Source organism: Sinohyriopsis cumingii, chromosome 5 (assembly GCF_028554795.1).
Source record: "Sinohyriopsis cumingii isolate HCF-2022 chromosome 5, ASM2855479v2, whole genome shotgun sequence".
NCBI classification, from domain to species: domain Eukaryota; kingdom Metazoa; phylum Mollusca; class Bivalvia; order Unionida; family Unionidae; genus Sinohyriopsis; species Sinohyriopsis cumingii.
The window spans coordinates 138,463,822-138,482,104 of NC_142965.1; the positions used below are offsets into that span (position 1 = coordinate 138,463,822).

Below are 18,283 nucleotides of genomic sequence, written 5' to 3' on the forward strand. Positions count from 1 at the left end.
GTTGCGGACCATATCCAGTTAGAGTGGAAAAGGCTGGTGATGAAGAAAGTAACATAAAAACCCATAAAGAAGCCACACCTAAGAACAAAAGAACGAAACAAATAGAGAAGTTGGAGGCTCGCATCAAAATATTGACGGAAGAAAAGAACAAGTTATTAGACAGGTAACAGGAAAAATAATTCGTATGAGAAACACTAGTATATTATGGATGGATGGATCGATGGATGGATGGATGTATATAAGTATGTATGTATAAAGAGATAATTCTGTTATGTTAATTACGACCGCCAGTTTCCTCTGGAGGCTCCATGATTTGTTTTGAAATATAGCAATCGAAACTTATTAAATCCTGCTTGCTGAGAGTTTTCCTCATATCATTGATATCTGCAACATACGTTGCCTGATTGGAACAGTAACTTTACCCGTTTCTATCACGTAAGATCATACAAATACGTGTCATTGATATTAAATGGATTTTAGTAGAATGACTGGTTATTCAGTGCGTGTGCATCGCCGAAGAGCTAACAATCAGTAGAAACCTCTTCAATTTTCATAGCGACGGATATGTATTCTTTGCTTTATTGGATCTTTTTTATTCACTGTTTAGATAATTGGTGATACATACTAGTAATGACCACTGCATCCATTTTGTGCATTGCATTTCTTCAGTTGAACACAAGGCCTGAAATTCGTCTGTCAAGATATGCCTGAAATCAAATGGTCTAGAGCTGAAAGCATTACATTTGCCTTAACATTATTTCAAATAAACCAAATCATATTTGTATGTCATTATATATGTGGGTTTTTCAAGACGCAATCATCCACTATGTGCTATCTCCCTTACAAGAACCAGCGGATTTAAAGTATTACTATATTGTCGTTGATATCAGTGTTGTTTTGGGTTTAACGCTATATTTTTAGCGCAGGATATACATGGCGGACAGTATAGAACGTGGAGGAAGAACCCGGGAAAACCCGCATTAAGAACCACCTACCCAAGGGAAGCTGCTGGCAGCTTTCTCACATGCCCACATTACTCGAGCCAGCCACTATTTTGACGTTAAATTCAATGCACTATACTCAAATAATCTATATTAGTATGTTGAATTATTAGAAAAAGAACCTTCCATTAATATTCTTCAAAACGTTATAAAAGTAACTAATAAGGTCATTGCTTCAAATACGGTCCATGAAATTTCATGAATTAATAGAGCCTTCACTTTAAATTAATGGGAGATAACTTGACAATACCCATGTAGACAAGCTGTTCTATTTGGTTCATTTTGGTTAAAAGGGAACATAGCTTGCAATAGTTGTCTACATTCTGTGTTGTTGAGTTGTGTATGCTTAGTATACATGATACAAAATATTCATTTATTATTTGCCAATGTTTGTCTCCGTTAACTTTACATTGTCAGAATAGTGCATTACTTTCCGATACTTAACACCTTGTTATTGTACGCACGTGCACGACAGGTGTGCCTAAAAATAGTATAGTGTATTAGGAGGTAATTTGTAAACAAACCATATACACTTATGTAGTAGACACTTTAACTTTTGGTTGATTAGATTTGTTCGTGAAAGGACTAAACATGCTGTTTCGTCCATTTGAAAGTTCAGATGAAAATGTTGACGATATGGACGAGATCACAGAATCAGAAAAGAAACTTTAAAACAAGCACACGAATGAACGTGATATTAGCAATGTCAACAACAAGCGTAAGATACACAGTAACTGAGCATATCATTCTGACCATTGAAACAGTTATTTAGGAAAACTATTCGTATCGTTTCGCAAATAGAATGTTTAAGACTATTACTAGTGCTCTCTAGGGTATATAAGATATAGCACATCAGCATATTGAGGCCAAGAGATATGATGTTTCTATCAGAAACGTACCATTTTACTAGTCTGTCAACATACTAGATTCCAGAAAAAATGCAATTAAAAGGTATTGGCAGTAAACTGAGATCCTCAGAACAAAACAAAAAAGCCAAGACGAAACAGTATTATTTCCGCTGGCTAAATGCACTGTCACACAACTTTCCTCGTGTAAATAGTTTGATACAATGATAAGTTAGCGATCTAAGCCACACACCGAACTGTACAGGTCATATCTGGGGTTCCTCAACAGAGAAATGCAAGTGATCGGGCATAAACATGTCTTCTTTAGCTGGTTATAAGAATGGTAATCGTTATACTTACATTTATGCATCTTGACTTTCCTCAGAATGCACTTTCTTAGTTCTGCAAATCTGAGGGACACGTACTGCATAACCTGATACATATCGAAATTGTACTGGAATTTCAAGCTGAAATCTAGTATCCTTACTGACATAATTCAGTCTATCATAATCAGAAAAGTGGAACTGAATTGGATCAAGAACAACAAAAAATCCATCCAGTCTGGGCCAGATCAAAACGTTGATGCAATGCACATTTATTCGCAATATGACTCTATATTTCCATTGTAAGTAGACCAAAACGACAATTCTTTTTGAAACTATTGTCGATCTCACGGCGAAGGTCAAATGTCGTTGGGCGGTGCTATGTTGTTAATATTGTTATTGTGTATTGATGAATCTACCAATGTGCATTTATCTTTTAATACAGCATAAATTCAATTACTTGTTTCTTATGGGGTATATTTTATAATTAAGCCTTATGTAAAATAAGAAAATGAGCATGTAATAAAACGGTTACTTCCTTTATATGGGAAAATATGAACTCGTATTGCAGGATGAATACCCCCCCCCAAAGGTCTTGCAGTATCTATCCTTCCCCCCCCACCCCCCCAAAAAAGAAACCCCGTTCATCTTTGCCCTTACAAATGCAATAACCTATAAGTCAAACAGAACATAAGAGAGAAAAACTCTATATGAAACTATATGCATGTGAAAAGTGATCATTGAGCACTTGCATTCCACTATCACTAAGTAACGAACAAAATTATTATAACGCAGCCTAAATTTATATTATGTTAAATGAATAAACTGATATATGTGTTGGCTGCACACATTCGGTTTCATAAGAATATGCATACTAATGAAGCTGTTTCAGTATACCAAAGAAATCAACAACTACTAAAATATATGCTACAAAATAGCAACCTTTTAAAGACAAGAACAACATTATGCAATTAGTTATGACTCGGATTTCACACGAACCCTCATACTATTAGTTGTAATCTGCGATAAAATTTTGCCAAAACGAATAACAGGAGTGATGAAGGATTGGAGGTTAGAAACTTGCACAGAATACTCATGTCTGTGATAATATATCATAGTTCTAAAGGGAAACAGTATATCTGACCACTTCCATGATTCCATGCTTCATCATAAACCTTATTTAAAACTATGTGGTCTGTGGAATTTCAAACTTTATTTGGACCTCTAAAACCAACGTGCATACATCAAACTGATCAGTTACTACTATTCATTATACACCATGTGCTAAAGAAGAAAAAAGAAAAAACCTTTCAACACCAAAGACTGTACTCGAGCAGCACATTGTTAATAACCGAAACGAGGTGGTAGACATACGTATCACTGATATATCCGACAGCATATGATACACGAAGTATATGGTAAACAAAATTAATTGTTGTTTTCCTCTTTAAAGTTCATATTAGTATATTATTTACAAACAACGTTCTCTTTGAAAATTAAGAACAGACAATAGTAGAACGTGAGCAATCAGGGTTCCCAACCCTTTAGAGTTGTACCAAGCAATAACTTACCGGCGAAACAGCTTGATCTTTCTAGGGTGAACTGAAGTATAATATTATCAACGTAAACGAAGAAGACTAGAATGTGAAGTTAATGTCGCCCTTGTAATATAAGCCCATTTCAGACATGTTTAGGCATTTAAAATTCATATGTGATTTGTTATAGCAGCAATACCAAATAAAAACAAAACATAATATGTGTGGAATGGGAGACCACTAAATGAGAAACAAAACAAACTAAACATAGAGAAACAAGTAAAACAATATATATATATATATATATATATATATATATATATATATATATATATATATATATATATATATATATATATATAAAACTTGCATAGATACATAGATACATACATACATACGTTGTTATGTATATTTACAATGTGTTTTAATTTTATAATTATAAATTGTAAGGGTCATTTGTAAATAAATTACATAGTTTCAAGGTTGTGAGTTGTGCGTTTTAATTTGAATAAATATGTTGTTTTTGGCCTTTTGAATATGGCAGGTGTAGAAGACATATTGTTGACGTAATTGAAGAACTTTGAGTTCAGGTTATGGGTTGCTAATTAAGAAGGTCAGCTGACCTAATTTTTAATTGGTTGGTGCCTAAAGTACCTGACCATGTTAACAAAGGTAGAATGATATCGAAAAAGTATTCGACCTCATTCTTGTTATGAAATATCTTCTTAGTTTGCTTTTGTTCTGTATACTATATAAGGGATGTTTCGCTGAGAATTAGTAATTCATATCTTAAATATCAGCCTTAGTACTTTCAGCTTTAGTTGTCATCAAAGGATTTATTTATGCCAATTATTCATTGGAAAAAGACGGTGTTCATGACATTTCGGATTAAGTAACGGTTCTGTAATTACTGTGATACTGGATACTTTTGTTCATTTGATAGATCTTTATGACTAGTTAAGGTTTCATTCACCGTATTGAAAGTCATTCTTAGTTTTTCACTTTTTATTTTAAGAACATCGATTATTTATTGAATTTTACAAACCGTGTATAATTTTGCTCTTTTCGGTTATTTAGTGTAGACCACAGAGACGTAACAACGTACATAACATAAAATATTACTAAATTTATATATAGGTTAAGTGAAATAGGAGCTTTGAAGTTGACAGAAAACAATCCAAATATCACTGATCTGAGTGATGCTAACAGGCCCGAAAAATTAGTGGAACAATTATCTGAGTTGTACGACAACGAATGGACAGAAGCCTATCTCCATCTAACAAACACACAAGGCAAGATGGTGGACCAGGCTGTGAAACTGCTTCTACAGGCTCTAAAGGTAGGAATGCAGTAAATCGAACTTGGCATCGCATACATTTTATTTTCATGCTTCTAACATTTTCACGTAGAACAAATTATTATTTTAGCTAAGAAACTAGTTAATGGTTGATGGATTATTTAATTACTGCTCAATTTTAGAGGACCACTGTTATGAATTGCCTGAAAATCACTATAAACAATTTCAAATACTAACTTAAGAGAACGAAGTTCGCTCTTATGATGCAAATTATTGTCTGAATTTCGAATGAAATTACGTTTATTTTTACGGAGAAACCTACCAATGGATGAATACTTCACAAAAGAATCTTGAAAGTAATACGATTTTCCTTGTATCACGGTCGCCAGAAAACAATACTCCGAATATAAATATTGGGAGATTGTTTTCGGAAGGAAATTTGATATTGGTCACTAGTAAGTTACTTATAATTTAAAATGAGCTTTGCAGCATATCGTTTTCGTTATTTTTAACGTTTACCATTGGATATATTATGCTAATGATATAAGCGTGTTTTGCCATACTTGTTTCATCTAGCTTAGCGAATGCACTACATATCCACAACGAAAACAAAATGTGTTTCTTTACTTTGCTTGGTTGGATGGTTGGTTGTATTTTGCATTATGCTTTTTAACAGACGATGTTTTGTTGCTTAGTCCGTTTGATATAAATATATGCACTTTTAGCGGACTCGCAAACGAAAACAAACCCTAGATACTTTCTAAACTTAATTGCAAGTTAACAATGCTTTGTCGGAATTTGTTTCTCAAATAAATTGCTTTTAACTATCAATAATAATTATTCATGAAAGTAAAACTTGACTTGAGATCAAGGGCAAAAAACTAGTGGTTTTTTGTTTCACTCGCTTGAGTCTTACACTGCGGAATTTGATCTTAACTGCTAGATCACGTCGTCTTGACAGGATCATGACTAAACCCTTCGCGTCTGGTAAATGGCCGGATGTTTGCACGCTGGCAAATCGACGTGAACTAGTTATCAGATTACTAAGATAGATATATAGATAGATAGATAGATAGATAGATAGACGGACGGACGGACAGACATGCAGACAAATAGATAGATAGATAGATAGATAGATAGATAGATAGATAGATAGATGGATAGATAATGCAAGATAGATAGATAATGCAATATAATCCAAGTAATTCGCTGTTGTCATTTAGATGAACATATTAATTCATGTAACACCACAGCTCTGCTCGAAGTTTCTAGAAAAGAAAGTTATACATGTACAATATAAGTGATATGGTATTTTTTCCCTGCAGTTAGTTTATGGCATCTGTCTCTCATCGATGGACGAGAGGGCGAAAACACTACGCAAAGCCATTGTCACTTGCGTTGGATTATCAGAAGAGGTATTATTTGCCGTTGAACTATTATAGGTTACTGCATTTGCATGGGAAAGTATGAACGAATTTTTCGGATGGAAATACTGCACGAACACGAGAGTGCAATATATCCATCCGATAAACGAGTTCATATTTTCCCATACAAATGCAGTAAACCTTTTATTATATGCTCATTTTCTCATTCTACCTAAGGCTTAATTATATAAACAAAAATAAACTACAAGAAACAAAGTAACTGAATATATAACGTATTCCAAAATAAATACACAAGCGCAGATTCATCATTAATGTGCACATAACTCCGTCCAGATAAATTTGAACTTAGTCGCGCGCTATACATAACTTTTGAAAGAAAATGGCGTTTTGGTCTACTTGAAATTTGGAGTCACATTTTGAATGAATGCGCATTGGAACAACTTTCAAATTTGATCTGGAATGAATAGATTTTGGTATTTTTGTCGATTTTACGAAATTTCGCGATTATGGACTGGATTTTTGTGTACCAATTCTACATGGAATATATCGGATTGAAGCAGCGAGGGAGAAGCGTGTTGACATATGCAAGCGTGTTTCTGTTCTGTCATTGAATGTTTGAAGAAATCATAATGTGGGGAAAATATGAAGTCTTTCACTTGCAATTATCATAAAGACTATAGAATATAATGTTTATTTCATTTTGAGTGCAGAAAGGAAGATGTAATTGCACTTGGAATGTAGTCGAAATTACAGGACACTTTCGAAGTGTGTAATCAATCTTGTGAACCCATGAAATTGCACATGTAATTCGGATTTGCAGAACAAAGAAAGTACATTTTGAGGAAATTCAGGACGTAAAAATGTAAATATCTTTTTGCCATTCTTATTACCAGCTAAAAGTGACAGTTTATGCCTTGTCACTTGCATGTTATTTGTAAGGGCCCTGTCTGGCTTCTCTAGCTAGCCTAAATCCGAAACATTGTGTCATAAAAATTAACGCGGAATGTGCCAAAGCAGCTGGTATGTGGCAGTCCACGAAACATCTGCTTTAGTTCATTCAGAAACAAATTTAATAAACCAAAACGTAAAGTGTATACTACGAGAGTGTACATTATTTGTCTCCAGAGTAGTTTCTAATACACTATTGGGCACATATGATTTCAATACGAAATATCGTAAAATACTTCACGATTCTGACAATGTAAAGTTAACGGATAAAAAAAATGAGCATATAATAATCATAATTATTTCTCCAATTACTAGAAATGCAAAACTAGTTTATTTTCAATGGGTAGTGAGAGCGTTTGTCAAGCGTATGCATTTGAAAGTATGACCTTTGAACTGCTTATGGTGTCAGCATTTATTATATGCCAGAGAAAGGTAAAATTTTCCAAGCAATTGTTTTCCCCACCATGTGCTATTGACTCCGGTTATATCCGCTGGAGTTCTTCTATCCCCTATCAGCCAAGTCAGAAACGCGAGAATTAATTTGTATTGCATCATATAAAAATATGTATATTTTATGTTCCTGAATTCTAGCTCGTGCAGACAAGTATAAAAAAATGTAGCAGCTTAGATAAATATACAACAACAAAGCATGCCAGCTCACCTACCAATCGTTACGTAGTGGGTACAGATCCGTCCGCAAAAAGCACATGTTCTGTATCAAGCTCTAGCAAATGTTCTGAGGTGCAAAGATGATACATTACAGCACAGATATCAGCCACCCGATAGAAAAAAAATATTTAAAACAGAAAATATCGACTTAGTGAGAATGAAAGATATTAAATTTACTGTAAATATATAATATGAGTATATAAATGCATGCCGTAGATCTTAAAAAAGGGACATGCTCGGTTGCTAAGCTATATTCCATTCTAACTATCTATGCAACCCTGTACATTGTAGTTCCTGTATTCAATTTGTTTGCAATAAGACGACTAAAATTATATTGGTTAATTTAAGATGCAACCTAATAAGAGTGCATACTGCAAAAGAAGTTGGCCAGATTAAGCTTACAATTATTTTTCCGCATGGGCACGGTTGATGGGTATACTAACCTGATTAGTTTACTATACAAAAAGTGAGTTTAAACCACTAAACTTTATATTTGATGAAGGTTTTCTGTACTCAGTAATTTGTTCTATCACATAGTTTTTATGTAGTACTTCAGATTTAATCAGTTATTTCCTTTGACAATAAAAATTCATAGCATAGATCTATATATTACTAACATATGCATGATTTGAATATATATATTACTAGTGTATTTAAACTTGTAAAATTCATATTGATACTGTTGTTTCCTTTTCCAGCTTTAAATGTTACTTTTGTTTTACCGACAAAAGACAGACCCCATCAAAATTACCATTATCACGATAATGTCAAAACTGCCAGAAAAAGATGGTTTCCTGGCAAAAAAATATTCATATGATCACCAAGCATCTTCTACATGCATTGATAAAGTCTGTATTAAATTCTGAATCATACTTGGAATTTGATAAGGGTGTGACTTTCGAGTGTGCATTCATATGTGGGATGTTTACAACTAAGTTACATTATCTTTTATTCATTCCTCTGTTTATATTATATATTTCATGCAGACTGTACATTAGTCCAACGCCGTAAAATCCTGTGTCGCAAGCGATCTATCTCATGTAAATGCCTACGTCTCTAACGTTTAATTGCAAATACTTTAGAATAAACGTTTTGCAGGCAAATCCCAACCTGGATCTTAATTCTCTATTGTTTTCTTAGCAAATTATAATAAACTGAGCAAAACAATTGATGTAGTTAAAGCCACAAGAGCAAACATTGGACAAATTCTTCAAACATGCTTACTTCTGTAAAACTAATTACGTTACAATAATGCACTATGAAGGTAGAAAGGTTAACAAGACATGCGATGTTGTCTAAATATATGCAAGACTTTATAAATGAAGTTCAAAATCGTTGGGGAAAATGAACCTAGTACGAGGAAATATCAAACAACACTAAATGAATAGTACCCTTCCAATGCAAACAAGCGTGATTAAGAATTGAAATTATGTTACATACATGTAGAGGAAGTTTGAACGCATCATTTGTTTCTTTCAATTGTAATGTCGCAGAGGTTCAATGTTTACGTTCTGCAATTTTGGATTAAATATCAAGTATTTCTCTTGCAGTAGTTAAATTAAAAACAAAGACATGCGTTATTTCTTGCTCTAGCAGGAAATATAATCGGAAATATTTTCTGCTGAAGGTTTGATTTGTGTGATAAAGTTTTTATCAATGTTTTAGATCTCATTAGGCAGTAGTCTCCCAAATATCTGATAATACATTTGTTCTATCACACAGGAATCCAGTGAGTTGGAACTAAAGGAAATTGAAAGGAAAATGTGGGCATATCGCCAGAAGAAGACACAGAGTAATCTCCCTCGTATTAAAGAGGTAATCTTTATGCTGCAGGCGTACAAATCAAACATAAGACATTGAAATGGAAACATGTAAACAAGTGATAACAATAATGTATGTAGATACTGTTTTTGTATGTTATGTTGAAATCAAAGCACTCTGTCTGAGAGAATATCACTTCATAGAAATTATTTGTAAAGATTCTTTAATTGAAAATATTACACTATCTACATTTCATGAATTTCGTGACATTGCTCCACACAATTTAGCGTTATATTTATTAATATCTAAGGTTTGTTCCAGATTCAAAATCATTTCTAAAATTATTTTACATTAATACTTAAAACGTTTTCGTCATGAATGAACCTAATAATTTTTCCGCTTAAGAGTATAACATTTAATTTCTACAACATCGATTGTTTACTTATCATTTAGGAAGTCAAGAAAAAGTTTCGAGAACAACTTAAAACAGATCTGTCCAGGACATTGACTTTATATATTGATGGATGTGTCCATATATGCTGGTTTATGTGTATCAAGAATCCACCTATGCATTTAGACTTTGGCGAAACGGAATTGAGAACTATCGCCAATAATGATAAATCCGTCACTAATCATTTTGACAAGACAAAGTTTGTGACCTACACAAAGTCTGGTGATTATATAGATTATGTAGTATGGCCTGCAGTGTACCTACATGAGCGGGGTCAGATAATGAAGAAAGGAGTGGCACAGGGATCCACACATCTCACGAACATGCTGACAGATGTTGCTTAAGAACAAATAAGATGTGGAACACAATCTAAGAAAGGTGCATCCAATCATGATTTTACGAGAAATGTGCGAACTATCGTCATTATCTTTTGTGCTCACTTCCCTCGTTCATGAAGTCCTCTTGGTGACGACAGAGCTGATTAAGCTAGACATAAACTTTAATAAATTGCAAGTAGTAGGATGACAACCATGCATTCGAGGTATAGTAAGGGCTGCATATTCGAAACATCTAGTATACAGTTAATTTATAAAGAGGTGACGATGAAAAATTTTCAAGATACGCAATTATTTTCTTTTGAACGAACCACTGTATACAATCGTACTTTAACAAGAGAAACAAACCTTGAATGATCGATATACTCTTCCATGTGCATTTAATGTATAAGGTATTGCCATGTAATGCTGATCTAACCATTATTTTCTCTCAGGAGAGTCCTTAGCCTTGATTTAATGAGAACAATTGTACCATTTGTTATTATTATGATAATAAGATTTACGTGTCATTCAGATTCATTTAAAGGTGATATTAATGTTAGATTATGTGGTCAGCTGTTTTATGTTGTGTCTAAATATATTTATCTTGTCGGTTACCAACTGTCAGTAACTGACGAATAATTGCAACGTCTTGTTTTCTATTTAGTTCTTCAAATCTTTAACAAACGAGGACAAGTTTAGGTTTTTTCTTGTCCTGTTTTCAGTTCTGATGCAATTATTCAATGTTGCAAATTACAGATTAGAGGTCGTGTTTGTAGCCAAAGTGAGAAGATATTGGATGATTTTACTAAATTTGTTTAGGGTTATTTAAAACTAAACTTAGCATCCATTATATGGTCCATTTAAGGTTTCAATCGAATTTGTCTGTGTATGTGATTTGGATTTTTAACGTAGCTTTAACAGTATTTCAGTCATATTGCTACGATGTCTGCAGTGTGACAGTTTATAGTGATGTCTAGCACTGGGGCATCATGCCGCAGAGATGTAGCATGATGTGCCACCCAGTCACATAATCCTGACACCAGGCCGACCAGTCCTAACACTAACCTCTAAATGCAGAGCGCCAAGCGAGGCGGCTGTTAGTACCATTTTTGTAAGTCGTTGGTATCACTCGACCGGAGATCGAACCCACGAATCGAGTTTGACATACCTATTTAAAAATAACTGTACACATTATGTCCATCAGTTTGCAATGAAAAATATCCAATCTAAATCACAGTTTCCTTATCTCTTTACACTTGTCAATCAAACATACATACATACACGTATACATTTGCACACAACACATGATCAATATTTTGCATTTATAAACTTTATCTCTGAATCACGATATTTGATTTTGTACATTTCTCTCATACATGTGCATGCAAGCAGACGCACATATTTTAGCATTTTTCTTAGCATTCCCATGACTTGTGAAAGTAAATATTAATGTTATGATGTGTGTTATTAAGACCAAATAAAATGCATTACCTTGTGTGATTATTTGCGATTTGATTTCTTTGCATTTACCAACGAAATGAAGATTGGTAGACTTTTGAAAGCACATCTTTAGTGCTGATGCAAGAATGTTTATAGGTGATGAAATGCAATAAAGGTACCTATTAAATTAAAATCTCCAACTTTCTGACATATAACAAGCAATTGGATTTATCACTAAATAAGCTAATTCAAAAACATCCTCTTCCCTAAAACAGCCAAATCGCTTTTGATAATTCAAACGCATTGTAGTGGCTTTCTTTGCCTGAGCCGTTATTTTCTGCTTTGCTTTTGTCCAAACCAATGTTGGAGTGAAACAAGCCCCTTTATTGTGTAACAAGGCACAAGTTCAATACGTCATTCTTTAAAAACCAAACCTTGTTTTGCTTCAGATAACCTCCCTTTCCGAAAACTATGATTTTTAGTTTGATCAAGATGGACCATATTACCGGTTTTATCATTTACACATTCAATGATATTTATGTGTTGGTTTAAGAGCCCTACTGTATCAGCACAGTTAGCAACATAATCAGCGTAAAGAATTCCAAACATATCACCAATATCGTATGAGTGAAGATTTAACGTATTTATATGAGTGGGGGCGGGGTTAGAAACTTTCAATTTCATCTTGAGAATGATGAGTTTCCTGTTTCGGAAAGATCCCAGAATTTTCGAAGGTTTTTCATCGCTTGAGTTAATTTATTCATTTGGGACTCTCTAGTTTATCTTTTCGTAAGCGCAATGGTTCGTTTAAACCCTGATTTATACTTTCTATATAGCTTAGGTTCAGCCTCAGTATTGAAGACTCTAAAGCATCGTAAACGGTAGTTTTTTTATATAGTTTGCCAGGTCGTATTATCATTCCACCAGGGCGGTTATCACAGTAGGTGCTTTGCCCATAGTCTGGACAGTCGAATCTATGTTCAGATATAGATTAGTTATTTTTTTTGAAGGAGAGGTTAGTATCATTTTCAATATATCTTAAAAAATCATGCACATGTTTTAATCAACTGTATGAAAACATTCTTATTAATAGTGTCTCCAGTAAAACGGAAATATTCCCATTTAATAAGAGTACATGCATCAATATTAGCGTTCGCTTTTCCCAAATGAGTTTGATGATTTTTTACATTCACTAGTTGTGGTTGGCAACTAAATATTTCAGAAGAACATATGATTTAATCAATTACTATATGATCATTTTTGTCTCCGTAAATATTACATTAACAGAAACATGCAATATTTTACAATTCCTAACACCCTCATATTGCACCCAATGTCCACGAAACGTGTTTCTAAAGATAGTAATGTGTATTAGGAACTACTTCGTAAACAAGCCATGAACATTCGTGTAGTAGACACTTTAGGTTTTGGTTGATTCATTTTTTGTGAATGAACTAACTCAGTTGTTTCATCGTTTTTAAAGTATAGATTATAAAGTTAACGATGTGGACGAGTTCACTGAGTCAAAACTTTCAAGGAAGCAAATGAATGAACGTCATATTCGCAAGGTCAACAACAAACGCAGTAATTGAAAATACCGTTCCGATCATTGAAACAGTTATTTAGGAGAATATCGTTATCTTTACGCAAATAGAATGGTTAAGAGTATGACGAGTGCTCTCTAGCGTCTAAAACAATATAGCTTAGAAAGTATATTGAATCCAAGGGCTATGTCACGTTTGCCTGCACGCGGTTACGTAAGTCAGGAACAAAGGAATGGGTTAGCGCCATGTGTATGTAGACCCTGCGTCTATCGTAGTGATTCGTGTTGTACAAGAGCCCACATCGTTAGGTGTCAAAACTAACATGTATACGTTGGAAGCTTTGTTCTAGAACAAAGGACCCTCGATGCTGTTGTAAATCTCCTCGCTTTGACAGATGGCCTGAGGCTCGTCTGTTAATCTGGACTGACTGTGGTAGAATTGATATCCAGTCGGAACTGAGGAAGGGTGGGACCATCAATTCGAACCAGAATTGAACAGTCATTTGGGCTGGGAACGAATTAGTCATTGTGAAGCATCGTGTTGAGAAGTTGTAGCAATAACTCCGAGGAAGCCACTCGTGAATTGGCGGGAAAAGAAACCTTGGTACATTCAAGGACAGAAAGCTTCGTAAAGGTCAGTGAGTTATTTGCTCGATTGTTGCAGAATGTTACGGCATTGTAATTGTAATTATGTGCAGTATGTATATTTACTTACTAGAATTGTTAGTACGTAGAATTACCTTTGTATTGTTTAATTTACATGCGCACTTGAGAAATGAGCTATGATTATATAGATTGCTAGCACGTAGTCAGAATTAATATTGTAATTCGCTATCTGGTTACTTCGTGGTAAACTAGTGTATTTATTTATGTGATGTTCTAGATTTTGCAATTGTTGAATTAAATTGTAACTTTGGAAATGGTTGCAGTGTGTAAATTTAAATAATATGGATATGTGAATATTTATGTACACTTGTGGGAGTGTAATGTACAAAAATGCGACTGATTGTTGTGATATTGTTCAGAATAATGAGATTAAGAATATATTGATGTGACGCAATTTTGTGATGTCTGTATGATAAGTAGGATACCGCTCTTTATTGCAACGTTGTTTTCTATAAGAACGTGTGTGGTTTTCGATGTGCACGAATGCGTAACCGAAGATGTAGATAGCCTCTATCTGATGATTGATTGTTGATTTAGTGTGAGCGAGATGGCTAACGAAACATCCTAACGTCCTTGTGTTTTCACGGGAAGCATCTGGGGATAGAATTACCGTGTAGCCAAGTCACGAGTCTCAGAGAGACAGGATAGAACAAGGCAGTAGGCAGAGAACAAGCCTAGTTGCTAGAGAAAGAGAAAGAGAAGGGGGAGGAGAAAAGGAGACAAAAGGGAAAAAGGAAAGGAAGAATCGCAGTACGGAGGACGCCGGAAGGAGGAAAGGAATTAGCAGAGTAGAGTACAGATGAGTAGAAACCAAGGACAGGGGAAAACCATCTCACACTATAATCACGTGATGAAATAGGTTGTTACATAGTCGAGAGGAAGAAGATTGATTGAGAAATTAATATAGTTTAAATTGTATTAAATTGTTATTCTTTTGAATTTCACCTTTGTCTTCTTAACAATTTAATTGTCGGTATTGCTGACTGTGGGCTCGTAGCTGTATCTCTCACTATCACTAATTTCACTTCCTACAAAAACGAGCCAGGGTGGGAATTCCATAGTAATTCAAATAAATATTGGGAGAACCCCACCCCAACTCATAACAGAGCGTTCGTACAACGCCACAGGCTATCGCATATCAATCACAGATGGATCAACATAGAAACAAACTCCATGCGCCTTCATTCACAATATGACTCTAAATTTCAATTTTAAGTAGACACAACGACAATTCGTTTTCAAACTGATGTCGAGTGCGCGACTAAGTTTAAAGGTGGCTGGGTGGAGTTATGTGTGCATGAATACCGTTATTGTGTATTGATAGATCTACGGTAGTGAATTTATTTTGGAATAAAGCATAAATTCAATTACATTGTTTCTTGTAATGTATTTTGTTGTTTAGTGTTAGGTAGTCAAACAAAATGAGCATATATACTAAAAAGTTACTGCATTTGTATGGGAAAATATGAACTTGTTTTTTTTCTGCAAGCGTCTGCACTCCTCAAGATCGTGGAATATTTTTCAGAAAACGTCTTTCATATTTTCCCATACAAATGCAGTAACCTATGACTATGCTACAACGATTGTGAGATATGCATGTGAACTGACCATTTTTATCATCGATGAAGCTTCCATTCTTAATATAAACATTAAATATTCTGCCTTTGTCTATTAGTGATACGCCAAAATTGGTATATACTTTATCATCTTTTATATGTCTCTGCACTGAGAAAGTATCCACATCATAATCAACATTAAATCAATACACATTACACATTGAAAAAACCTTCAAACTTTGTAACTTTAGCATTAAAATCTCCTGATAAGAAGAGATAAAAATTTCGATATTGTCGTTTGATTTGAGATAACTTCTCGCTTAACAATTCAATTCCATCTTCGTTGTTATGATATATAGAAGAATATTCAGGGGAAATATACGCAAAATTCATGATAATATCTTTATCAGTATGCAGGTTGATGCCTTAAATAGCAAAACTACACAATTATCAAACTGAGCAACTTTATATGGGGAAATCTTCATTTACCAAAAGGTTATCGTTGCGCTAACGAGTTTCCCGTGTATTTATTAGCACGTGGTCCTTGTTGTTGTACTTGCCGAACTTTACAATGATTGGGTTGGTAGAGCTAGTTTCGTGTCCACTGTCGTGATTGCTACCTGGGTTGTGTTCTCTCTCTCTCTCTCTCTCTCTCTCTCCCTCTCTCTCTCTCTCTCTCTCAGTGGAATGTGTCAACTATATGAGTAGTTTCTTTTAAAAAATCACTAATTTTTCATTCTGAAACATCCCATTTTTCTTGCTGGCAACCTCAGTTCCATTAAACAGTAGATTATCTCTCTGTGAGTGCGATTCTAACTTTTCCAATCTATTCTCATCATGTACAATCTTTTCTTACTCTCTTCGCGAAGCTACTGAGTATCCATTCGGAGTTCACTTGACATAATCAGCACTTTAGAACTGACTTTTAATTAACGAACATTCAGAAATTAGGTTTCTAATGTGTACCTTTCAAAGCGAGACCAGTATCAGCATATGTTTGTCACAGGATGCACATTTATGTGTTACTGTCATTGGTTATAGCTGTTGTACAGTAAACACAACACAGCTGCAAGACAACGATACGTAGCAAAACAATTCTAAGACTCTTTCATCTCTACAGTTTCGTCCATAGCAATTGTTCACATAAATTTGTCATATTTTCAAAAACATCCGGTTTTACACATTTCGTAAAACAAAATAACTTAAACGGTCATAAGTACTCTTTAATTTGAACACAATATCCGCACGCTAACTAAAGTTACATTGTTCTTAGCAGCATCGTCTAGGACGAGAACAATTAAAAAAATTGTCCATTCAGAATGATGAGGCCAGTAAAAATCTTCAATTAAAATTTGGTATGTATGATGAAAAGACACTATGTGGTTACAATCTATACACATCTGAATCATTAGTTGAATAGATTCTTTCTGTATTTGCTGACGGTAGGAACTTGTCTGATATTTGGAGGTATGATTTGAATAACATTGAATAGGTAATTATGCCTTTTTTGGGGGGATCTAAGTCAAAGGTATGTTTGCATAGAATTGGTACGAACTCATATTAAAATGTACCAAGCTTTCTTGTGGATATTATAAATTTAATATTGATTTTTCTGAAGATGAAGTTTACACCATTCTAGAATGCAGATAAAATTTAGTCAAGCCTAAATATATAATTTGGATAATTTGTATGGTTCTATACATGAAAGCAATAAAATAATCTGTACCAAGACAACTTTGTTATCTTACACTAAATGGTTTCTGCACAAATGCACATTTTTGCAACATAATTTCAGCTATTAAATTAGACTAAAGTAGACAAAAACAATGCTGTAATGCCTTCCTCAAATGCCATTACTGTAAGATATCTTTAGTAAATTAACAGTCTTCTCTGAATGTATTCATAATTCAGATTCAGTTGCCAGCACAACTGCACGTAAATTGTTCCGCTCTTAATAACAGATACTATACAATTTTCAGTTTTGTGCAATATACTGGTATTAAAGCACATCCTGTAAAAAGAATAAGAAATTATTAACATCCATATATATCGTAGTTTTGCTTTTAGTTCAGCCTACCCAAGCATCTTGCATTTTTATATGTATATCACTAAACATATTTTTTATGTATATCACTGCTACCACCGCTACTCCTGCTGCAACTACCTGGTAGTATTTGTAATTGTAGTGGTATCATCTTCGTTGTTTTCTACACTGTGTGATATATATCCGTAGCGTGGTTACATCCGATTTCATAATCTCAAGAAATAAGAAACAAAAATCTAGTTATAGACTAGTGTATGTTATTATTATTATTATTATTATTATTATTTTTGTTGTTACTGCTACTTCTCCTGGTGCTAAACTTAATCAAATATGTAAAAACAATTTAAGAAAAATTTCCCTTACGAACAACTTTCAAGAGGAGGAATAAAGTCTGTTAAGTATATATAATACATTTGTATCGTTTGCTGTAAGTCTTGTTGCCATAAACAAAGTTCCATATATTGTTAGAGGTTTATATCTATATCTCTTTTGCCAACGTTCC

The 18,283-nt window shown here is 34.1% G+C and overlaps 1 protein-coding gene across 2 annotated transcripts in view; it reads left to right on the forward strand.

The window, feature by feature from the left end:
- LOC149800350 (uncharacterized) overlaps window positions 1-12,027 on the forward strand; it is a 44,386-nt gene extending 32,359 nt beyond the window's left edge. For both annotated transcript variants that reach the window (XM_089957220.1, XM_089957221.1), the window contains 5 exons: window positions 2-163; window positions 4,842-5,043; window positions 6,327-6,416; window positions 9,726-9,818; window positions 10,218-12,027. In XM_089957220.1, coding sequence (XP_089813346.1) covers window positions 2-163; window positions 4,842-5,043; window positions 6,327-6,416; window positions 9,726-9,818; window positions 10,218-10,559 — 889 coding nt within the window. In that variant the 3' untranslated portion in view covers window positions 10,560-12,027. The remainder of the gene's footprint in view (window position 1; window positions 164-4,841; window positions 5,044-6,326; window positions 6,417-9,725; window positions 9,819-10,217) is intronic.
- Window positions 12,028-18,283: the final 6,256 nt, after the last annotated feature.